General features: G+C 40.6%; 1 protein-coding gene across 8 annotated transcripts in view; it reads right to left on the bottom strand.

Moving 5' to 3' along the window:
* The window catches only part of MEIS2 (Meis homeobox 2), a 203,493-nt gene that overhangs the window by 5,391 nt on the left and 172,539 nt on the right, over nucleotides 1–25,563 (bottom strand). For all 8 annotated transcript variants that reach the window (XM_002922967.4, XM_002922966.4, XM_011229582.3 and 5 more), the window contains one exon: nucleotides 184–242. In XM_002922967.4, the coding sequence (XP_002923013.1) occupies nucleotides 184–242 (59 nt within the window). The remainder of the gene's footprint in view (nucleotides 1–183; nucleotides 243–25,563) is intronic.

Raw genomic sequence — 25,563 nt, 5'->3', positions numbered from 1 at the left:
AATTAGCACCAATTAGTGAAGTTGCTTCCTAGAATGGAATTCTGGGGACATTAAAAAAAAAAAAAAATTCTCCCAGGATGCCTGATGGAAGCATTTATTTACCAGGTGATAAAACTCCTAGAGGATAACTTGATGAGGATTTGTGCCTAGGGGACATGAATGGAGATACTAGTTGGAACTTGCCTGCTCGATTTGACTGGTCAATCATGGGCTGTACTATTCTTCTTCTGGCATTAATAAACCTGAAACAGAACAGAGAAGCCCAATCATCCAAGGCGGTTTCAGTGCCCCGGGAGCACTTTCGCACGAACGCTGAGGAGAATACAACACGGCCACACATCTCCTGAAAATTCTCTTTTCACTCCAAAGGCCATTTTCCCTTTTCAGGGTTCAAGAATAGTTGACTGCATCATCTCCATCACCTCATAACCACTCCAGGTTGACTTGTGACAAAGGCTGGGGCGGCGTGGGGGGGGAGTTTTCCCTGAGAAAACGTCTATTAATTTGCCATCCTGCTTCTGCTTCTTGAACAAGCTGGAATCTGGTTAAAGTTCACAGGCTGGAGGATATTTTCCCCCCTTTCCCTAAACTCCCCATCATCGGGAGACCTAGCTTCCCCTTGCAGCTGGTCATAAATGGAGACCAGGCTCTGGCACCGTGCTTTCACAAGGTATTGTTAGGTCAGCAAAGCCATCAATTAGGCTGTCTGAAGTTTTATCACCAACACAGCAGTAATAAGTGCTGGCCAGAAAGACTTCTGCTCTTCGGCAACTCCTGCCGTTTAAGCCTGTAAAGTTAGGGGTCATTTAGAGGTCAGTGCCAGCTGGGGGCGGCCTTTCCAGTCTAAGCTGGGACACCCAGGGCAGGGATAAGGTAACTGCCAACCATAAACCCAGCCACCTTTCAACCCACTAGAAAGACAGAGCCTCAGGTACACATGGTTGATATTAGAGCCCAAGAAACGTTTTCAGATCAGGTGGTGGCTCAATCACAGGAATGTAAAGGAGCAGCAGTTATTTCGTCTAGAAGCCTGGATCTAATTTTGTGGGAAATCCAAAAATAAGTGCCTACTTCATGTTACTTTAATGTTTAATAATGCCCATCAAATATTCATGTACAAACAGAGTAAGATGATAAGAAATCTCCTTTATTTCTCCAAATTTAATAAAAACAAAACAATTTTCTACCATTTGCAAGTTACCCTCGTCCCTGTGAATTTAACGATGCGCATTGCCCGCACGTTTGAGCTGATGTACAGGATTCGTTGGCCGTGCATTTGGGGCGGGGGGCGGACACGGAAGGAGGGCAGGATGCCTAGACTATAGCTTGCAGTCCCTTAAAAATATACCCACTTACAACATTTCCCAGTATTTCCAGTTTCAAATCTTAAGTGCAGGGGGACTTAATGATTAATGAGTCCGCATGGGGCCACAGGCATGAACTGAAAACCCATTCTTTGAAATTAGCCAGAAAAATTCTACTGCTTGTTGGCAGCTCTGTGTTCCTAAAGAGTTGAAGTCCCTTCCTAGGAGGACAGCAGCCCACACTTGTTTAGACCTCCTGTGAGCTCTCTAGTGGGAATACAATTAGGCTGAAGAATAATAGCTGCAAGAAAAACCAAAGGAGTCTTTTGCATATGGTGTTTGTTTGCAAAACAATGAACTTCTTTATTACTTAAGCAAGTATAGCTCAGTTGTCAAAAACGCTACACCCCCCTCAGGTCTGGGGTGGGGGGGAAGTGACAGGCAGTGAGAGGTGAGAACAAAGGGAGAGTTGAAACTGCACATTTAACCCCACCTGGTACTGAAGTGTTACTGAGGAATATCTGACCAGATCACAAAGCGTTCCAGAAACATCTCTTAAATCAGGAAAGGAACTTCATTATCTACTCTTTCCCCACTGTGTTTACTGGGACCAGGGAAGGCTGACCCTCGCTTCTCACCCCCAGGAACTCTCTTTATCAGCTCAGGTTAAGACCAACTGGGAGGCTCAGGAGAGCCCGGAGAAACCTTTTCTCTCCTCCTCGGAGTTTCTAACGGAGGACACACACGGCAGAGGTCTCACCTCTTTTTATGTGCTACTAATCCTGGTTTTGTTTTTTCCATTGGGCCAACTCTTTAGGTAAAACGAATTGCTATTTTTTCCCTTTTTAATTTCACCCTTTTACTCTTTTATTATTTACATCTGGAGGTTGTTCCCTTATTTATGTCTTTCTCTCCAGTTCCCCCCAAACACTCCCTTCCTCACAGAGCTGCAAGGCATCATGGTTCTTAGTTCTCAGCAGGAGAACTCCACACTGTCTTCAAACAAATAATTACGGGGAAGGTTAGAGGTTCACTCAAAGGTCATTTCTTTGGATACTCGTCAGAATGTTTACATTAGTAAAAACGGGGTCCGCTCAAAAGGTTGTTCAATGGGGGACACACAACAATGCCGAAGATTAAAAAAGCATTCTGTGTGCTAGCCGGTCTTAATAGAGGCGCTGAACTTGGAAATGCCACTCCAGTACCACATTTTCAACTAGTTACCATGGCATGGACTGGATGTTCACTAGCAGTTATGGCGATGGCCTTTCTGTGCCCAGTTCCACTAAACAAATACGCATAGAAGCCTCTGAAGGTTTTCAACTAGTTCCTTTTACAAAGGGTCGGGGAGATTCTGCTCTTTTCACTTGGGTTCCATTTAGTGTCTCTGAATTTTTGTTCTCAAACAATGTTTTTGATCCATAAAGCTATATCTTGCCAGATTCATAATTCTACCACATTCTTTCAAATCACACTGAATTTTAAAAACATATGGGCCCCAATTTTTCAGAAATCTCTTAACTTACAACTCCTGCCAATTGTCAACTCCCCTGATCTTGGGATATCTTTTATAAACACCGTAGATGTTGTTATAAAAATGAACAATTAATCAGTTGACTGTAAGAACAATTTAACACTAAAAAAAAAAAAAAAAAAAAAAAGAGATCACCCCACCGGTACTGGTGATCCACAGGCCACTCGTGGAAAACATAAACTATGTACATAAAATGGAGCCACTTAATTATCTATTTAAAAAAATCAAACTAGGAGTAACTTTTATTTCTTTAGTATTACTAAGATAAAATTTCCAGTCAGTCTTTCCCCAAATTACATGACATGAAATTTTTTCCACTTCCTCTGATCTATATTTTAAAATGACCTTATTCAGTGCTCAAGCAGTAAACAGAATATCAAGTTTTGATTCTACTTAAAATTTGAAGAGTCTAAGTTGAGAATCAACTGATCTTCAATCTTTCAAGGGTCCAAGCTCCATTCATATGGAAAAATGCAACTCACTGGTTCAAAGACAAAAGACTTGTCTTAAAAAGACTCAAAAGGTTTTTTGGATATTAAATGGGTCTTACAAAATAACATTTTGATGAGTTAAGTGTAAATGAATCAGACACATATGGATTAAGTTATCCTTGAATTTCACACGGGTTTAAAAAATAAGGGGAAAAGAGGGTCTTGGCAAAAACATTTTGGACTTTGCCAAACCCAAAACATTTGAAAAATTGCTGAAGACGTCCAACTAACCAAAACGCAGCAAGCTGCACCCAACTTTAATGAGAACCCCCACAAGTTATTTCCAGTTCAAAGACTGTTAAGTTTTTCATCTGTATCTGATATTAAAAAATTTTCTAAGTTTTAATGTCATCCCAGAATGATTTTGAAGTTGAGGATATATAATATACTTCTTTATTGGTATAAACAATTCAACCTGAAATGACAAAGTCTTTTAGAAATTAAATAGCTCTTAAAAACATTCTGAGATTTGTAAAACTTGTGTGTAAAATGTGCCATATATGATAAATGCCATAAATAAAATGTGCTAGTAAGCCTAGTGCTTTATCCAGATTTCACTTAGCAAAAATTTTCATTAGCCTCATTGTGACTTTTTTTAAGGGCTACAGATAATTCCATTAGTGACTCCTTAGGGAATGAGTACCCTGAAATGCACTAGTTCCATTGATTTGTATTGAACACAAACTTAGTATCCAGGCTCACACAAAGACTCTGGAGGGTATCTACTAAGAGTATCTACTTTCTCACTAAATTTTACAAAAATAGAAAATGCATTAGTATGTGTAATTCTTAAAAATTATATACTGACTGTTAGCTTAAAAATAACTCAATTATCGAAATCAATTCAATGACTTTCCAAGAATCATGAGGCCTTTCTGAGTCAACTTAGAGATGAAAAAAAGAATATATTAAAAAGAATAAACCCAAGGGAGCAAAACATCATTGAAATCTCAGCCTGCTGTCTTGCTGGAGAGAGAGCTCCTGGAGACCTCCCCACCCCCAAACCCCACCACCCCTAACAGAAGAGCCAAACTTTTCAGCTTTGCATATTTTTCTGCCACTGAAATCTGACCATCGTGGTTTTTCTTTGAAAGGTTTTTTCACTCCAAAGCATATTTCAGGTTGATAGAAGTAGGCTTAGGTGTCATTCCTGCTTGTTGGTTGATTTCTTTTCTTTTCTTTCTCGCCCCCCCACCCCTCTTCTTTTTAAATGACTGATAAATCCCTTCTTTCTGGTTCACTAACTTCATGCCACACCTGGTAACCAACTTCTTTAGGCAGCATTCCTTTGTTAGAAAGTGGAGGCCTCTGTGGAGTCACCTGGACAGACACCAGCCCTAAGTTCGCTCTGAGGAAGAACCAGGAATCCCTGCAGGGAAGCTTTTCCATGGATTGGTCTGGTTCAGGAAGGGGGCTGAACTGTTGCAAGAGGGATCAGATTAACTCGGAAGAGGTGTTAGAGGCCGTTTGGTGACTGGGGACCTGTTGAAAAATGAAAAAGTGCTGCTTCTCCACTTTCCCCAGCTGTGGGATTCCTCAGTGAGGGTGCCTGTTCTCGAAGGTTGCTACTGGTTGGCCCTTGAAACAAGGAAGCCTCAACCCTGACAAATCAGTTAGCAGGCTTCTTCACTGTTTTTCTTAGTTCACACACAGAGAAAGCAAGTTTTTTTTTTTCTCTCTGCACTGTGGTTATGGCTAAGAGTGGGGTTTTCTCAGTAAGATACATAAAAATGGTTCAATCGGTGAACTAAGCAAGTTTAATGTCTCTGAACATGTACTCAGGCACACGAATGGCTGGGCCATGGGGCAAACGTTAAGTTTTCTACTGATGGCCAGACAAGGGGTCTTTTCTCACAGGCAACTGTGAGCAAAGTAAGGTAAATGGATGAGATTCATGGGCTGCTCAGAAACACATTCACAGTTCATCATTTCCCTGAGCTACAGATTAATTTATAATTTGAGAGATACTAGACTTATCTACAACTCTAAAAACACATGAACTAATTACTCATATATTTACAATATGAACACAAGATACCAATCGGGAGTTGCAAACGTCTTGCAGCTTTATGAACATGCCCGAGTAGTGGAATGTTCATGCCAAACACATGAAAGGTTCTGGACCAAATTATAAAGTAGCTAATACTTTAATGACCTTCTACTATATTTTTTTCAATATTCTTTTATCTAATTCTTCCCTAGAGTTAAAAGGGCTTACATAGGTTCTTTACTAAAATACCCTACTTTGGGAAAACCCTTCACTATTATTGTTCCATACTCCAGACTTCTCCATAAAACAACGTGATGGAGAACATGGGCCCATATTCTCTGCCCTTTACTTGCTGTGTGACCTTGGGCAAGTCTACTTATGCTTCCAGGCCTCAGTTTGTTTCCTGAGGGAAATAATAGGACAGTGGTTGAGCCCAGATTTTTTTTTTTTTAAGCCCAGACTGTTTTGAGGATTAAGGGAGATGTTGTATGTAAAATCCTTGGCATAGTTCCTGACACATAGAAAGAGCTCATTAAATGCTAGCTTACACTCAAAATGCACCTATCTAAAGTCCCCTCCTAAGGAGCTCTGTTCTCTCATAGGTAATAATTAAGACTAGGTGGGTGATTAGTAAGCAAATCCATGCTGATTTGAACACAGCACGGTGATAATGTGTTTTACCCTTACAAGTAGCATGTGTCCATTGTGGTCGGGCCCAGAGATCACAGCTAATTTAAATATTTTTATCTACTTATTTGACAGAGAGAGACAGTGAGAGCACAAGCAGGGAGACAGAGGGAGAGGGAGAAGTAGGCTCCCCCCGAGCAGGGGAGCCCGATGTGAGACTTGATCCCAGGACCCCAGGACCATGACCTCGGCCGAAGGCAGATGCTTAACCAACTGAGCCACTCAGGCGCCCCAATTACAGCTAATTTAAATGTGTAATGCCATGGTGGGGGATTAGACACTGGAGTAGACATCTGCTGGGGCACTGGGTAGGGGGACAAGCTATTCTGGAATCACATTCTCTAAAACGGTTCTCTACACCCCTGCAGGTCTACGTGTGTTCCACGGACCAGTCACATCAACACCACCTGGAGTTTGTTCGAACTGTAGAAATCTAGTAGTCCCCACCGAGTCTGAATCAGTATTTTAAAAGCTCTCCAGGTGATCTATGCACATTTAAGTTAGAGAGGCCCTGCTCTATCCAGATCATATACCAAATGAATGATCGTGTTCTCTTTGGAGTAAAAGAAACCTGCAGAGATCATTTTAATCATGAAACTTAGCTATGAAAATGCACGTATTATTCTCTTAAGTTACCTCAGACCTAAACAGTCGTTTGTTGCTCAAGGCAAGTGACTAAAAAATTTATAATAATTTAATTCATTTTTACTCCATCTGTACTTCCTAAAGGAAAAGTTTGGCCAATAAAATGTTTTTGTGGAAACTGTTCTCTCAATCTCTCAGGGATGGATAGGAAGAAGATGGTAGAGTTTCTCTCTTCTTTTTCTTTTTTTTTTTTTACACGTATTTCTTTAGTGTTTGAGTTTCCCTTTCTTTTCTTTCTTCCTTTCTCCTTTCTTTCTCTTTCTTTCTTTTCTTTCTTCCTTCCTTCCTTTCTCTTTTTAGAGAGAGTGAACATGCATGTGCAGGTTTGGCATGGGAGGGAGAGAGGGAGAGAGAGAGAATCTTAAGCAGGCTCCACCCCCAGCATGGAGCCCCACTCAGTTGGATGCTTAACTGACGGTCCCCCACCTGTTTGAGTTTTAATAATAAGTATAATTGTTTTTATAATTAAAAAATTTTAAAGGTGAATTGGAGAATTTGGCATCTTTTCTGATTAAATCTTTTATGGCCAATAGTAGAGACTTTTTAATAAAAGTATTTGGGAAATTTTAAGATAGGAAATTATCTTTTATTTCCTTTATAACACCAAGCAACAATAAACACTCTTCCTAAGTATAATCGGACCTGATGGCATGTAACAAAACATCCCAGCAGGCTATGATTTTGAAGGACTGTTACTCTCACAGAATGCCATCAGATTATTCCTATGTGGCTATGTATCATGTGCTATAAAGTGATCCTTCAAAGCTACTTGAAAGCAAGGGAGGGGAAACACGTACACTTCCTTAGCTGTTCATATCTAGGATCTATCCTCTTTGAGATAAAATACTAAGTCAATAGACACAAGTTGTAGTATATTACCTCATCCTGTACATGATTTATGGCAGATGGAAATCAACAAGAAACTGAATTAACTTTGGAAATTTTACTACTGACGTTAAAATTCCAGCTCTGTGGAGCGGCACACCTTACGGGGCTTCTGAAAACAACAACTTTTCGCAGACACAGAACATCTACAACTTCCTCCAGTTCTATCAGCATAAAAAGCGGGAGTCCTCATTTTCAAATTACCGATTACCCCTTACCTGTTCATCTACCTAAACACGAAAGCCCGACTGGGTTTTGAAAACTCAACCAGTCACCTGATATCAGTTACATACATTTAAGCCAATTCTCATTATGTTTCTAGTCATTTACTAATTCACTCTAAGAGGACGAGATCCCAACAAATCTAGGATCTTTTTAGCTTTCATGGTCACCTTTGATTGAAGTATTAATTCTTTATCCTGCTTCTCAGTGGAAACTACCTAAGCATTAACTTGCCAAAAATGCACCAAGCTGTTTAGCAGTTATGTATTAGGTATGTTTGAGGAGATCAAGGTGCACTCACATGCCCTCTGCTATGGATATGTCTCTGATTAGCTTGTCATCTGCTCGAAAGAAGATGTAGGCTGATTCTCCCATACAGTCTAGCAGGCCAGCTGTTAGCTGCCTGTCAAGCCCTCAAGTGGACAAGTAGTCCAGGAGCAAAAATGTCACTCCTTTGATCTGGCAAGGAGCAGCTGCTGATTTATAGAGTAGGACTTTGTTCTTCCGTTCTATTTTACTTTCTTTCCTAAGGCAGAACCACAAAATCCAGGAAAAAAAAAAAAAAAAAAAGGGCCGTTCCCAGCAACATCAACAAGCTCTGACAACTGCAACAGGGTTTTTCTTGGCCCTCACAAAGCTCTCAGGCATCTCCTTTGACGCTCACCTTTCCCCCTCGCCTCCCCCCCACCGCCATTTTTTTGCAATGCGGTAGTTATTGTTTAATTCAGCTTCTGTAAATGGAATGGACTGTGGCCAGCAAGCCTGGGGCATAAACACACCTGTATGAAAGAAGCCTTATTGTAGCAACCATCTACAAGCAAGCTCACATGAACCACACGTTCCTGAGTTCAGAAAGAATGCTCCATTTTTCCTGACAGCAAATTTTACCCTAAGTGAGTTTCTATTTTTGGTGCCACCAACCTGTGATGATGACCACATTTGAACCGTTTCATCTCTAATAGCATTGCACTCTTTAACTCAAAGAGAGAAAAGGATTAGATTTTTTTTAAATCTGTGAGCAAATATATCCATCAAAAATGTTTATCCCCTGTCAATAATATCAATCATTAAAAGCTGAATTACACATCCAGAAAGCTTTTAGCAAATGCAATATCAAAGATTCCATAATGTTGATTTCATTACCACTGATTTATACTGACATAGGCTTCCTGATATAGGGGAAAAAAATCAACGACAAAATCTACATAAGCCATATGCGTTGTCTTGCTAAGAATTAAGCTGGTTTCATACACAGGATCCTATTCTGAATGGATAAATCTGTCAGGTCAGAGATGCCCTGTCAACCAAGTGGAACATGAAAAAACGTGGCCTTGAGGTAAACTGTGAGAACCCATCAGCCATATGTACGTATGTACATACGTGTGCATGTAGAGGTATATACGCATGCACGCACGCACATACATGTGGCGATCAACCTTGCCAGAGATGAACACCTGGCTAGGTTTTCTGTGCTACTCTGGAGGAAAAGGTGACAAAGATATATACATGAGAAAGAGTTATGAACTCCAGGATATTTAGCCACATAGGTCACATAGGTCAAAGACAGGAATGTTGTGGGTGGGAATGCCGAAAACAAAGGAGAAAAGAAGAGTTGCTAAAAAAGAACCCCTTGCTTCTACATGGGTCATGCCACGCTCTGGTGTTTGCTCTCTTCTCCCCCTTTCTCACTTCCTAGGGGGAGCAGAGATTTTTCTCAGCCTCATTTCTTGCTTTGTCCTATGTTGCCCTTTGGTCAATCAGAAGTTACTAAGCACGCGCCTCCTCGATGTTGATGGAATTGTACTGGTAAATGCTTTCTCTGAGGGGGTGCGTATCCCAGTGAGAGACTGGGTTCCAAAGTAGGGACAAAAGCAAAGGCAAGGTGTAGAGGAGTAGGGATCACGTAAAGCCTATTTTCATCCTTTTTCCATCCTATAAAAATTGGAATGAAATTTTGTAAAGGTCCACAGCAATCTGTACATGGGTCACGTAGAAATCTTCCACATTCTGTACTAAACAAAACACCAGTTTAATGACAAAATATAAAGTCATATGTAAGAAGGAATTACATGTAACACATAAATATATAATTATGTGACCCTCTCTCCATATATATTTACAATTTTGAAAATGCAGTTCGTGCCTTTAAAGATTTTTACTTCACACTCACAGAAAAAAACTGAAAGGCGCATTTTGATAATACATAGTAATTGCAAACCAACAGTCTGCACTCGGTAAGTCAGTGTGAGAGGGTCAATTTTAAAAGTCAGATGGAGGTTAATCACTGAATTCATGGAGGAGGAAAGCTGAACCAGATTAAAAGAGCTGAGGATACTGGAGAGGAAGGAAATAAGGAAATGGCATGCACTTTCTAGAAACTAAGGCAGACAAGGGCCCATTTTGTGCAAGGGGTTGAATTCCCACCGGCTCCTGGTTTTGGGAAAGTGGACTAAAGTTAAGAGACAAGCTGGTGGAAGCTCTTTCTCCCCCCCATTCCCAGTTTTATTGAGATATAATTGACCTGTATCATTGTGTAAGTTTTAGGTAAAATGTGTTGGTTTGATAACCACATATATCACAAAAGGACCACCACTGGGGCATTCTCTAACACCTCCAACGTGGCATGTAGTTACCATTTCTGTTTCGTGGTGAGACACTTAAGATCTACTCTCTCAGCAGCATGCCAGTGCACGTACAGTATTGCTGACTATAGCCACCATGCTGTGTACCAGATCCCCAGAATTTACTCATCTTCCAACTGGAAGTCATACCCTTCCACCTGCCCATTTCCCCCACACTAGTGAACGTTCTCAAGTGACCAGCTGAATCCCTGAAATTCCTGAAGAGTGGAATGATAACACAAAATATGGTGCTTGAGGAGCTGTGCTGATGAGAGGGTAGAAACTGAGAAGGTAGAAAGGTCTAATCCAAGCAGGAGAGGGAGATGAAGTGAACGCAGATTAAAGTGGAAGAGGGGAAAAGGGAGTGGGACAGGTTGCGTGGAGAGCTGCTGAGGAATTCTGCAAAGAGAATTACAAGTTGGAGAGATATTAAGAGCATAAACCTGAGAATCTATCTTTGGTATGGTATGGCGTACAGTTGATGAACCTTGGAAATTCAGTAGGAATGCCTGTTTGTGGTGAGGAGGCAAACTCAACTTTCCAAATGTTACCTTTGAGTGGACAGTGGCACTCAGGCTGAGAAGCTACGCAGGCCCCTCAAGACAAAGGACAAAAGAAGAGTGAAGGGTTGGAAAGAAAACAACTTTACTTCCAAATCCTCTCATCTCTTCAAAACTCCAAAACTACATGAGTATTCCAGAGCTGCGTCAACAAGTGTAATAAACTGCCTGGCTGCCTCTAAAAATTACTTCCTTTTCATTTATCTTCCAGATTTTACAAAGTCTATCTAATAATGGCTGGCCAAGTCAATTGTCAGTAAAAACCTCTGCGGCCGGGGCCTTCTTTCTATGAGATCTAGTTTGCTTTTTCTTCTACTTCTGAGATAATCTGTGTGACCAGATGTAGAGGCCAATGGTAACAACACGCCGGCCACGCTGTGCGCGGAAGTTGTGTTCCACTCCACACTTAATAAGGATAAGCTTAAGTGACAGAATTTACGAGTTTTAAAAACTGAATATAAGAAAATACATATAGGACACAGTATGTTTTTAAGCAATAGCATAAGACAATCAAGGGTAGGTTTCCTCTAGGTAGTGACAACTAATTTAGAAGAGAATTGATAGGACAAAGTGTTACATTTAAAAGGGACTCCATTAAGTGTGATGGCTTCCAAATTGTGTCCTCCTCTCAAACCATATTTTTCTTTTTAAATGGCCTTTTAAGGTGAAAAATACAGCACTTCACCCAAAATGGTGTAGAAACAAATGGTTCTCAAGTCTCTATTCTTCATCTCAAGCCAAACCACCCCAACGCCAGCAATCTAAAGCCCCTTGGTGTTTGGAGAGAAGGTGCTATGCATGTGAATGTGCCCGTGGCTCTTTCATTTGTCTGTGGGGCTCCTTTTTCTAAAGCAGCAGGGGAAACTTCAGAAAACCAGCTTGTCATGCCAGAAGTGTTTGGATGGGCCAGGCTCTCATCCTTCTTTCAATTCTCCTGCTGGTTTCAAAGAAAGGATGTGGCAGAAGACACATGCAGAAGGTGGCAACATTCTTAAGGCCCTTTATCAATACCACTGCTTTCTTTAAATTGTAGCTTGGTCTCTTGTTTGAGAGGCTGAGATTTTAGCACTTTTAAAGGGAACCATAAGTGAGAAATCTCCTAGGTGTTAAGCTTTGGAGTGGCTTCAACCCAAAATACGAAAAAATGAGATTAAAACACAGAAAGTCAAGTAATATTAAGAGAGATCCAGCAAACAAAATATCATAAATATGCATATATGTTTCAGTCTTTCTGTTTAAACCAAATGCTATTTAACCAGTTTATGTCGGTATCTAGTACAGGTGCCAAAGGAATGAAAAATCAAAAATCTGAAAAATTTTAAAGTCGCTTAAAATATGCTATGATTCTAACAGCTATATATTTAACAATAATGTTTAAAAATTACTAAAACCTACCCCATTGTGTCAAGAAGCAAAAAAAAAATCTATTTATGAACATGACTTAATAACCTCATGTTTATGATGTTCAAATATCACAGACCAAATTCCAAATAAAATTTCCTAACTGCTTTTCTTCATAACCAATTAAACATCTTTCACTTTGACTTGACAGCCAGGTAGCATTCTCTATCTTCTCCAGAGATGTATATGCAATCTTTCCAATGTGACGGTATTATTACCCACAAAATTTTTAGCATCATCCCGTAATCATAAAAGACATAAAATATATCTTTATAAACCACAAGAGACTTAGCAAACCAGCAGTTATGCCACATCTGCTTTAGTCCTTAAATATTTTAGCTTTAGAGGGTTAGTTAGTGGATCTCCCCACCCCGATTTGCAGAGAAATAAAGACATCAACCTTTGATTCTGACATTCCACACAAAGCGATAATCTCCAATAGACAAAGACACAAACACATTGTACCGCAATTTGAAAGAATTTTAGAGCATATTCATATTTCATCTATCAGAATTTCCCCTAAAGTGGTTTAACTATGAGAAATAAAAATGATGACATTTAAATTACCTCCATTTTCACAATAAAGATAAAGTAACATCATTGTCTATCCAAAAATAATTTAATTTAGAAATTGGTTTAAGTGCCACAGATTCTGACTTTGGAGTCACGTAATGTACAAATAAACAAAAAGGCAATTGACAAGTATAAAGTGGGGTGCCTGGCTCAGTCAGAAGAGCATGGGACTCTTGATCTTGGAGTCGTGAATTTGAGCCTCATGTCGAGTGTAGAGATTACTTAAAATAAATAAACTTTAAAAAATAAGTACAGGCACACCTGGGTGGCTCAGTCAGTTAAACATCTGCCTTCGGCTCAGGTCATGATCCCAGGGTCTTGGGATCGAGCCCCGCATCGGGCTCCCTGCTCAGCAGGGAGTCTGTTTCTCCCTATCCCTCTGCTGCTCCCCCTGCTTACTCTCTCTCTCTTTCTCTCTGTCAAATAAATAAATAAATAAATAAATAAAATCTTTAAAAAGATATATAAAAAGTAAGCATAAAGTTAATATGCCAACTAACCAGGAACACACTATCCCTTCTGTCTGGGCTGGCTTTTCTCCCATGGCCATCTGGTCAACATACCCTCCAAAATTCTCTTCAGAGAACTTCTCTTTGAGGTAACTTCCCTGATTCCATAGTCTGAGTAGGAAGCACTTCATTAGTCAGTAGCACCTATCTAATATGTCCATCACAGCATTTATTCAATACCATGATCACAACTTACTTGTCCAGCTTCCCACCAGATAGCCTCAGAGAGCAGGGACCACATCTCAATTCTGTATTATTGAGTCTGTGTCAAGAATATAGTACATCCTCGATAAAATGTTTGGCCAACAAATAACTGAGTGTATGAAAATAGTGTTCCTCCACCTTGGAAATAACGTAGAATTAAGAATGTAAGAGCTTGTAGGAATTTTCTTATCCTCGTTTTGCAAGTGGCATAGCCGAATCCCTGAGGAGCTAGGATGGGAAAGAACTCTGGCTTCCTGGCTCTGGTCTGGTTACCTTTGCATTCAGAAACAACTAAAGACACAGACCAGAGGCATTAGTTTAAAGGCGTGAATCCATCTTGGCATTAGAGACGCCAGTCATATCTTCCATGGAGGGTAAAGGAAGAGAAGGACTTGATTTGGCAGAAAGTAAGCATCAGACTTTTCTAGGCTGGGGAACAGATGATATAGTTATATTGGAGCATGATAAGTCTGGTTGACTTGAGTAGAGAGAATAAGCTGAGAGTGATGGAAACTGAGGTCAGTGAACTTTTATGGGGTGTGTGTGTGTGTGTGTGTGTGTGTGTGTGTGTTGGTGTTGGGACAGGAATAGTGAGTAGGAAATGAAGGAGAAAGATTTGTGAGATTCAGAAAGTAAAGGACAGTAGAAAACTTCCTTAAAAGAGATTCTTTTTTAAAATATTTTTCTAAGGAAGTTTTCCCCAAATTGTGCTCTGAGGGATATTAGCACCAGTAAGTGTTTCTCCAAAATAGGGCTGGTGGGGCAAATAAATGTCAGGAACAATATGAAGGGGAACCAAATGAATGCTTGGTGTTGCTGCTCGAGTTATGCCACAGCCTTTCATAGGCTTAAATATATCCTAAATCTCCAAGAAGGAATTATGGTACAAATCAATTTCTGACTTCATTAAGATTTTAGGGGCACTGGGGTTCCAAGGATTTGAAAAAAATGAAGCAGGATTCTGGTTTTCAACCAAAATCGTATTTTGAAACAATTCATTAACAATTTGTCAAACAATCCATTGAATAGGATTTGTCAATTATTCTACTAGAGGATTTCCATGGTCATATTTTCCCAAGTCAGACTCTAGAGACAGAGAACCATTTCTTGGGTTCTTCTTTTGAATCTTAACTGTTCACAACCCCATCCCCAAAATTACAATACCTGACTACTCCGTAGAACTTTGACCCCCAGGATGTGGAAAATGGGGTTTAGAAATGGGGCTGGAAAATGTTCTTTAGAACTTTCCTATCTCAAAGACAACTGAATCATCAGACATTGATTTTAGGCTGGGCTGTTTTCTCTAACCTTTCCCATTTCCTATTTTCCTCATATTTTCTCAATGACCTATTACAAGAACAACAGCTATTATTCAGTATTTGGCTATATATACCTAAAATTTCTGCTTCAGAATGATTTTTAGACACTGAAGGTGACTCTCAAGCCTAAGATCATTTTCCTTTCGGCAACACCGTCTGCATTTTTCATGAATCAGAAGTGGGACCGGGCTGCGGCCACCTGACGTTAGCGTGCCAACTACAAGTGTGGGAGACTTACGTGTATGAAGGGTGGGAAACGGGGAGGAGAGAAACGGAGAGGAGATGGTGGGGGGCGGGATGTTAAGGGGAAGAAAGGAGAAGGCGACAGGAAGAGAGGAAGTGCTGCTTTGGATAAAGTACATCGACAGATGTCAAGTGCTCCTGCCTCCCCTCCCCCTGGCGCTGCTACGTTCTTGTTTACAGAGCGTACAAGTACAAAATCAGCTTTTACTTAGAACTGTGTTAAACACCACCTGCCTGCCCTCTGAACCTTGCTGTCCTGGGATGAGGTCAGCCCGGCGAAGGGCTCCAGTTCCATAAGCAATCCTGTCATTCAGGCTAACAGCAGTGATTCACTCACAGGAGGCAAAAATGACTCAATTGTTGGGCTTTATTGACTCCAGGGAGCACAGCTACTCTATCATTACCATGGAGTGCAAACACCCTGAGCTCTGTTTTGGTCCACTTAAAATTACTATTTGCTGTGAAGGATTGGCAAAGCAATTCTTAAAATGATGGGGGTGAAAGTCAGGCGAGCGCCATTATGGGCTTTTCCTTCCGTTCAAGCAGAAGGAAGCAGGGGAGGACTTGTTCGGAGCCTGACCCACTTATGTAACCTTTTGTTCACTTTGCGGTATTAACATATATTAACCGGCGATATAAGCCCTAGGGGGGATAACAGCCTCATGACCAAATTATGCCTCCATTTTCATGGGTAACCTCTCCTTGGGTGGAAATTAAACCCCAATATAAATACATTTTAGGTCCATACAGAATTGAGGAGGAATGCCAAAAAACAAACGCTGAACAACAGTCCTGCAAAGACCACGACAACGATGGAGGGGTCGGGAAAATTATACACTAGAGGAACTATTTGAAAAACCAAATAAATTTAATTAAATAAGTTACAAAATTATTTTCCCCGTCTCTTATCTACTCCCCTTGGTTAATATCCATGACATACTGATGTCGCATAATTGTGCTCGTGGAATGCTGCAGCTCGGAGCCATAATGAGCTGCCTTTGCACAAAGGCAGCAAAAGTGGTTTCCCTACAGAGTTATCTTCTCAATTATTTATACTTGCAACACTTTCACATAATGGCAGTTTTAAAATCAAACAAACAAAGCAAACTGTACAATAAAGGAAGGAGACAAGAAGGTGCAGGGACCTTTTCCTTTCTCTTTTGAACACCAGAAGGGAGAGGCAAGCCACATAAAGTCAACTGAATTTGGTTCCTCAAAGTCTCAGGGGCCTTGCGCCCAGACAACATCAAAGCCTCTGAGATTGCCACCTTGCTGAGGGATTAAACAAGCCCCTGCATACCTGCCTTGCTTTTAATCTGTCATATCCAAATATATAAAGGAATGCAAACTTTATTTTTTTCCTTTTACAACTTTGTCTTTGAAAATTCCTAACAAGAAGACTTGACCCCCACCTCTACTCCTGGGGGGAAGAAAGGTGCTAAAGTGTCAAAATGATGTCCATGTAAACAGAAAATGGCCCCCAGGCCGTGGAGGGCCTTGCTAGTTTTTATGATGTTTGTTTCCACTGTCCACACCTCAAAAACCCAGACACAGAAGGGGAAAAAGCTACCTTGTGGTTTATGTTACACAGGAGTATACAAAATAAGACAAATGGTATGCTTTAACATGAAGGTAACATTTAATGTTATTTCTAATATTTAATTTTGGAATCTCTTTGAAAGGCCATGTCTACATCAAGCTCTGAGGGACTTTGTTCCTGGCACTGAGCTCTGTAGCCTGGTCAGAGTAGATGCTCAATAAAAATGTCAGCTGGGTTATTTTTCCAAGTTAATCCATAGATGGGATTGAGGAGCTTGTATTTTAAGAAACTAAAAGTCAACTTTTGACCAGACATATACTTTGGATCTGCATAAAACCTATATTTCGTTTAAGGCTCTCCATTCAACAAGCATAGGCTTCAGCCTTCGGGAGGTGGTTACCATCGCGAAGAGCTATTCTTCATCAAATAATGACCACTCACATCTGTGACTGAAGACACTCACTAGCAATGCCAGGGAAACACAGCCTTAATATCACTGATTAGCCATTTCCCAATAACAAAATGTTAAAGCAACTATTTCCTTAAAGTCCTGCAGGGAAAGATTATGAAGACAAAGCAGAAGTATGATAATTTTAAAAGCCTCAAAATTTGTCTCTTGCAATATGCCTTCACGCTCATACACTGAATGCACACACAGAGACTCGCTTTTCATTAAGGGTACTCTGACTTTAAATCTCCCTTGACTTGACAATTTAAAACAAAAAACAAAAAAACCTTAAGGAGATTTTTTTTTCCTTTGCAAGCACACAAGAAGGATCAGAAGGGAAAAAACAAATATATCATACTGAAAGGAAATCAGACCATGACCCATAACCCACCTGAGGACAGGCTGTGGGTGGGGTTGTCAGAGTTGGGACTGAGTTGGGATCCACCATACTGTTTTGCTTTGCCCCAGGAATTAAATGAACTGGATAGTGCACTGTGGCCACTGGCTACTTCTTAATGCTCTTCTTAGCCTTGGAGAGCTAGGGTTGAGACGTATTTTGTTGTCTGCTTCCTTTCTTCCTTCTTCCTATTCTCACCTCCAAGGCCAAAGCCCTTGGTGGTGTGCTGGGAGCTGAGAGATGGTGACCCAATTCTAACTACACCCCATTACTTGGCCTCCCAGCAGCACTAGCCACCTTTAATACTGAAAATGATCCTTCCAAGTGTGTACATGTGTGATAAAAGATAAGGGTGACACCAGGAAAATGCAGATGATGGTAAGAAAACTCTTGTGCCATATTAAAAACACATCCTTGCTGTAGGCAAATATAAACCCGAGTGAACGTTGATGTAATGCAAATACACCCTATGATATGCATAACGTACTTTTCAAAGACACTGATGCAATAACTAGGATGTAATTAATCTGTATGTGAGACATTAGTTAAATGTTGAGGGCTAGAAGAGAGTCGGGTAGTTTTTGTAATTTGGAACATGGGCAAGTTCCGAAGGGAAAACTCAAGATTCTGTGAATGGGCTTCAGTTCATTTGAAAAGCACTCTTCTGGCAGTCAAAACCGATTTAAATGTCAGTAGATTATGGGTGGAAGTGAGCTGGTTTGGAGAGTAAAACCAAAAGCTGGCTGGGGCTTGAGAGGGTGTGACTCTCATCCCTGTGAGGTTCCCACTGATGGGACAGAAATTGCTATCAGCGGCTTGAGGGTAGTAATATTACAGGGCCCTCAATTCCCAAATGTGACAGATTCATCAGAAACCTTAACCTCTATTTTTTGCAGCTTTCCTCAACCACAGCAACAGATTTTCTCTTAGTAGACCAGCCAATTAACCAGGCATTTAAAAACCCACAAATCTATATCAATGGCTTTGCAAGACAAAAAGAAAGATGTGTGAAGTAAACACTTAATCTTTGTAAAAGACCCTGATCCAGGATGTTCAAGAGCCAAGTAAGTTGAAACAGGTTATGGTTGAAAAAATTAATTTGAAAAAAAATCAGAAGAAATGACATTTTTCTCTCTCTTCCTGCAAGCATCCCATAGATTGGCTTTTGCGTTTTAGTTCACAGAGACCCGTCCTTCAGTTTACCCTTGACTAGTGGCAAATCTGATAAGGGTTGGCACAAATATGCTGAGCCTGGTTTACAATTTGTTTTGCAACTTCCCTTCCCAGATAAACATAATCCCAGTACAACTTCTAAAAAAAAAAAGTTGGGTTTACTTGTCCTGTGCTTACAGATTTTTTTTTCTTCTAAATGTTCCCTCAGGATGCTGGCTTGCAACCTAAAAAAGGCTTGGATTTCAGCTTCAGTCTCCAAGGTATTCTACTGTTCAGCCGGGCCGTGTGCTAGGAGGGAGGCTCTCTACCTTGCTGATTTAATTAACAGGATTCTTTTCATTATTATGGGGATTTAGTTTCTTCTTGCCTTTCAGTGTTTGGGAAACAGTGATTTATGTTTTATATTTTGAAGGAAAATTTATTGTTCTTTGACAGCTGAGGCTCGGTAAATTCCCAGCACTGAAGGGACCCCAGGGAGGTGTCACAGTTGCCCTTCCCTGCCCACCTAAATGCTGTCATATCAAGGGCCCCCTCCAGAAGTGAGAAGAGCCATCAGCTGTTCAAGAGCCCATCCAATTCCTCCTCCCTCTGATAATTATACCAGCAGGGGTTGGCCCATTCCCATTTATGGGATTATTAGTATTAGTAGGTTGATCAGTAACTGTGAATCACTGATTCATTTAAGTGAAGCAAACAGTCCATGAATCTTTGGATTGGATCTAATCTCTTAACTAAATGCAACGCACTGAATTCAGTGGTAGACGGTGCTATACTTATTATGACGACCACAGCTAGACCCAAAATCGGGATGAACGTTCTAAATAGGAGTATGCCTATGGGGGCAATACAAAGGCACCTGAAGTTAGTGCTGCAGAAAATCTGTCATAGTCATCACAGCTCCCTCGGATTCCCGCTCTTCTAAGCTACACAGTCATCAAATTCTGACTTGGAGAAAGAGTGAGACACATAGTGAAAACTCTCGAAGACTCCTAGCAAATTCACATTTTAGGTGAAAAACTTTAGGCGTCAATTTCCCCTATAACCCAAAGCTCCTTTTCTAAGAGGGCTTTACAACGTACCTTCATTCACATTACTGTAATGAACATTTATGGAGCTAGGCGCTAAACACGGCACACATGTGCCCTCTTACTTAATTCTCACAAAAACCTTATGGAGCAAGTAATATGATCAACATTCCCACTTTATGGTTGGGGAAACTGAGATTTAGCAAAGTCCAACAATATGCACAATACAATGTAAGTAAGCGGCACAGGTGGGACTCAGGTCCGGGTGTTTCTGACTTGATGTGTCGTCCATGGACAGGTTATGCTGCCTTTCCAGCATGTATATACTGGCAGTGAGAAAAAAGAGTTAGAGGCTGAACGGTGTTCCCTCCCCAGATTTATACGTTGAATTCCAATCCCCACTACCTCAGAATGTAACCACGCTTGGAGATAAGGTCTTTAAAGAGGTAAGTTAAAATGAAGCCATCAGGGTGGGTCTCTAGTCCAATATGACTGGCGTCCTTCTAAGAGGAGGAAGAGGCACGAGGGAGGCAGGCACACAGAGGAAAAACTGCGTGAGGACACACAGAGAAGGCAGCCAGGGGAGAGCCAAGAATGCAGGCCTCTGAAGAAACCAAACCTGCCGACATCTTGATCTTGGACTGCCAGGCCCCAAAACTGTTAGAAAACGGATTTCTGTTGTTTTAGTCACCCAGTCTGTGGTATTTTGTTAGGGCAGCCCTAGCAAACTCATGTGGGAAGTGATGGGGAAACAAGGGCTGGAAGAAAAGCAGAAACCAAACTTCTGATTTGGGAAGATGGCCCCTTCCTCTCCAGAATCACTGGAGACGCCCTACCATCATTGGTGGCACTGGCTCCTCTCCACCTCACATACACCTATGGCTAGCCCTTGTTTTCCATTAAAAAACTAAGCAAAAGTTGTAGAATGGCAAATGGGATGGCTAAGGCAATGGGGACAGAGTTCTGAGAAGAAAGGCATTTTAGGTGTGAGAAAGGCAGTGCTTTTCAGTCAGAGAAGGGGAAAGGCAGAGGGCTGATGAAGTGGAGAGAGTTTTGGAAATATCTAGATGACCTGCTTGAGCACAAACCACACACACACACACACACACACACACACACAGTTTGGGGCTAGGAAATTAGGAATAGCTGGGATCACTTTTACTGTCTTCTCAGAAGGGGCCTGCAGCTGAAAATGTCCTGGAACCAGGGAACATCTCGAGAACAGCCTGATACCAAGGTCGCTTTGTACTAATAGATTCTTTATCTGCTATCTCTCCATCAGGCAGGAAAAGGGAGCCAGGTTGTGGACCCAACACATCAAATGGAGCCTTGGAAATTACTTAATTTCTAGACCAGGACTTTCAACTTATCTAGACTCATTCATTCACTAATAGGTTCTAAGGAAGAATAAAGGAAAAATAGAGAAAGTTGCATATAATTTTATTGTGGTTAGCATTTTCAGAATCTTTAAAATCTAGGGAAATGAGTGTGGGAACATGGTCCAACTAGCGAAGACAAAATAAGCCATCACTCTGAAATGGATTCAACAGGTCCAAACTAATTTTCTCATTCATCAGGTCTGCAGGGTTATTTGAGAGTTGTGCTTTCAAAATTTGAATTCTCTGTGTTTATTCAGCCTGTCTATCAGGATTCCCAAATTCAGAGCATAACTCTGTCCTAAAAATCCAGGCTTCTCAAATTTTCCCATAAAGAAAATCCTCAACAGATCTTTATCTTTAACCATACGCTAAGGAAACACCTGGGTAAAATGCTAGCCACCAACTCATCATCATACCGAATATAACACAAAATTTTGGGTCAGTGAAAGAAGAAAGCAAGAGAACACTTGAAGAGAACTAACACAATGGTGAAAAGTCCATGCCATAGACATAACTAGGATTTCCTGCGGGAGCTTCTCCTTGCCTGTCTCATCTCTACGCCACCTGTAATGAATCCCATTCCCCTTACGCACATGGTGCATTTTCCCTTCCAACAGTCTGCTGGAGCTCCTATTTTATCTCCTTTCTTATAGTTACGGTCTTTGACTATTTGCAGAAGTTCTAGAAGATACAATTGTTAATCCCCTTGAACAAATATTTACCCAGTGGCTGCTGCCTATTGGCATTGTACTGAGGGCCTTAGGAGAAGGCACACAAAAGAAGAACTTGTAGGAGAGGCCATATTTGTCAAAGGGAACAAGGCTCTCGATTTGAGATTAATTTCATGCCTTACGGATCCCCTAATTTAATTGGAGAAATAAGACCTACACCTATCCATCAATCTATTAGGTTTTGTGTGATGATAGAAACAGTACAATTTAACGGAGTGAGCATGGGCTTTAGAGACTTGGGTTTAAACCCTAGCTATATCGCCGTCTGTGTGGTTTTGGACAAGTTCTTTAACCTTTCTATGTCTTATTATCCTCAACTGTAAATGAGAATAAATTGTATGACCTACTTCAAAGGGTTGCCCTGAGGATGAAATGTTAAGGCCAATATATATTGGAAAGGCATCAGAACAGCATCTGAGAATGAAAAGGAAAAATATTCAAATTGTTCTAAAATAAATTTCCAATGTTTATAATCCTCCAAACACTGCAAGACACACCCAGAGGAAGAAGATTCAGTCTTGCTCTCAGAAAGCTTAAAGTTGAACAGTGAAGAGATGGCCATGCTCCAAGATAAAGGAGTCTCAATGGCAGGAGAGTGCTCAAAGGTGTACAGAGAGGATGTAATGACATTATAGGGGTAAGAGTGGGAGGAGGACAGGAGGCTTTGGGCTTCTCTTAAAGGATTCTGCTAAGTGGAAATGGGAAGGACAGAAGGAGGCAGAACGTACCACGGAGAGGTAACTACTAAGCAAATACACAGAGACTGCAAGTACTTCTAGCTAACATGCTTAGTATAAAAGATGCTAGATTGAAGTCGGAGATAGATTTAAATCCTACTTTGCAATGGGTTAGCTATTTGACCTCTCTGATTCACTGTTTCTCATTTGTAGGATGGAGAGAACACATACCTCATAAACGTATTGTAAATATTAAGGATTAACTACATAGTTGACACATTTGAAATACGATAAATTTTTAGTATGTTTTTTAAATCTTTTTTTTAAGTCTATTTTTTTTAGTAATCTCCACTTCCAATGTGGGGCTTGAACTCATGACCCCAAGATCAAGTGTTGCATGCTCTTCTGACTGAGCCAGCAAGGCACCCTGATATTTTTTAAATCTTAGAGTAATTAGAAAATTTTTCAATATTGCCAGAAGTCTAATTATTTTCTAGGTTATGTGTACAGTGGCCCGATCATATCACTTATTTCTAGTATCACTTAAACTCTGGAGCACGAGCTCCAAAGTTTGTGTTATTAACTTGCACTTAGTCACTGTTTTACGCAGAATAAACCACCATTGGAATCTCAGTGGAACAAAGTAAATGATAACGGAGATAAATTGAATTTTCAGTTACTTTGTTAGGTTTTATATTTCGGGGCATTTTATTTGTCTCTCTACACTGGCACAGATAAACATAAATGCAACAGGTGGACCTTTGTTCAGAGTTGACAAACTATTCTTTTAAATATTTAGGCATATAAGAAAAACATACTCATTCTATCCATAGTTCCTTGAAGTCAAGGACAATGGAAACCAAAATAGCTACTGTTCGGAGCATGGGTATTGTTGCTGAAATAAGAAGAAGAAGTGGGGGCTGGAGATTAAAGTCCCAGAAACACGTAGCAATCTATATCTTTCTTCAACAGCCACTTCTTTTGATTCTCAGAAGTCTTAGAAGGTGAGGGTGAGGATGAGGCAGAAACTGTTGTTGACTAAAGCAGATCTGCTGAAACTCCATTACCTGGAGCACATGAGGGATGGTTCTAGAGATGGAGCAGAAATGTGGTAAAAAGACCTCCATGCTGCCTTTTGGCAGGTGAAGCTTTCTTATTCCTCATTCTCACCACGTGAACAAAGTAGGAAATACCATCTTGACCTAGTTGACAAGGGATACATTCTCAGAAACTCCTGTGTTCTGATGGTAAGATAATTAATAAATTACATGCTAATCAAGTCCTTCACTTAAACAAAGAGAAAGTTTCTGCAGAAGGTGCATGGAATCGTGCCGTTCTACATCTTGTACCTACAGTGGAACTGACGGATCCGACATACACAGCTGGAGGTTCAGGATTAACCTGTACTCAGAATTAGCCTAGACTCAGGGCTGGAGTGTAGCACAGGATCCTGTCTTCTGTTGGTAAAAGCATCCTTCAAAGGTTTAGAAAAGTCAGGAAAAAAACTCCTGTTGTTCAGTTTCAATCCGAAAGAGCCAAATAAATCTAGTAAATTTTCTATTCATTAATCAAAAATGGTCTATAAAGTTCTCTAGGATGCAACCCCTGTAGAATGGATTTTTAATGAGATGTTTGCCCTGGTGATAGGTATCACCAAGAAAAGATGTCCTGCGATGCCTGTGAGATTGACTCAAAGAATTCTATGTACCTCCATGAATTATCTCAATCATAGGGCCAAAAGAAGGAGCATGGAAAATGACAAGAGAAATGATCAGTTCCAACAGAACATGACTTGGAAACATACATTCTGCTCAAGAGATAGTCACTCGCCTCGTTTCCAAAGTCATTAACTAAACCCCAGACTCAGTTGTCCTGATACTGTAGATTATTTTCTGAGGTTTAGATCATTTCAAGGACTTGATCGTCACAACACTTTCGAAGGAAAAACAAAAACAAAAATAAAAAACCCAACAAAGTTCTTAGTCTTTTACTTTAACTCATGGAATTCACAGTTGCTTTTGCCTCACTGTCTTTGTCTTTCTACTCTTGACCCACAGTGGGAAAGAATATGGTTCACCCAAAGCATGCTCCCGCCTTTTAGGCTGTTCCCATGGATCATATTTCAGCACCACTTAGCAATAACTCCAAACTTAATACCCTGTGAAGACTGATAGACTAGTGACCTCCTAGCACGGCTGAAAAAAAGAAATTTGAATGGTCCTGCCAAGCAGAATACAGCACTACAACATGTTGTAAGGAACACAGACTCTAGTACTGATTGGCGAGCAGAGGGAAACGCAGCTGTACAGAGAAACCAAAGAAAGCAAAATGGAAATTAAAAATGGACTTAGTTTGTCCTGAAGAGTGAGGGCTCAGTTGTGGGAAATCCCACCCTCAAAGGTCAGGAAAGGAAAGCTATTCTCAGAATATCCATAGAGGCCTATGGTCACCGATGTGGACTACAATGGAAATGAACATTTTTGGCCGAGGAATATCCTTTTCTTCGGACAAAGCTGCCTCCATTATCATCAATAATTACACTGAGCTCTTGCCACAGGATAATAGAGCATATGGAAAGGAATCTGAAGGTGTCCAAGAGAGACCCTTGGGTTCAGAGTCACCTCTTGAAGGTCTGGCCCTGGGCTGAAACTTAGAAGTTCTGCAACGGTGAATAAGCCACCAAACCTTGAAGAGCCCGACTGCCTCACTTGTAAAAACGGAATAATTATTTAAACCTTGTTGACTTCACAGGGCTGATGCGAGATCAAATGGCACAGCGTAGACAAGTGCCTTGAAAACTGTAAAGGGCTATAAAATAGAAGGTGGTGTGGCACAGAGGTATTTCATTAAGGAATCCAAAGCTCTTTTTTTCTTTTCTAATCTCATTGTACATCATAATTCCTGTTATCCCTTCTTATTTCTTCGAATGTCAAGTTTTACGGGAGTTCATTTAAAAGGGCAGAAACAAACACCATAAACCTAAAGGAATAGAGTTTAATTTTGTT

The sequence above is a fragment of the Ailuropoda melanoleuca genome, chromosome 5 (genome assembly GCF_002007445.2).
Source record: "Ailuropoda melanoleuca isolate Jingjing chromosome 5, ASM200744v2, whole genome shotgun sequence".
NCBI lineage: Eukaryota > Metazoa > Chordata > Mammalia > Carnivora > Ursidae > Ailuropoda > Ailuropoda melanoleuca.
Note: the sequence above shows the minus strand (reverse complement) of the source record. Positions and strands in the feature narration are given on the sequence as shown.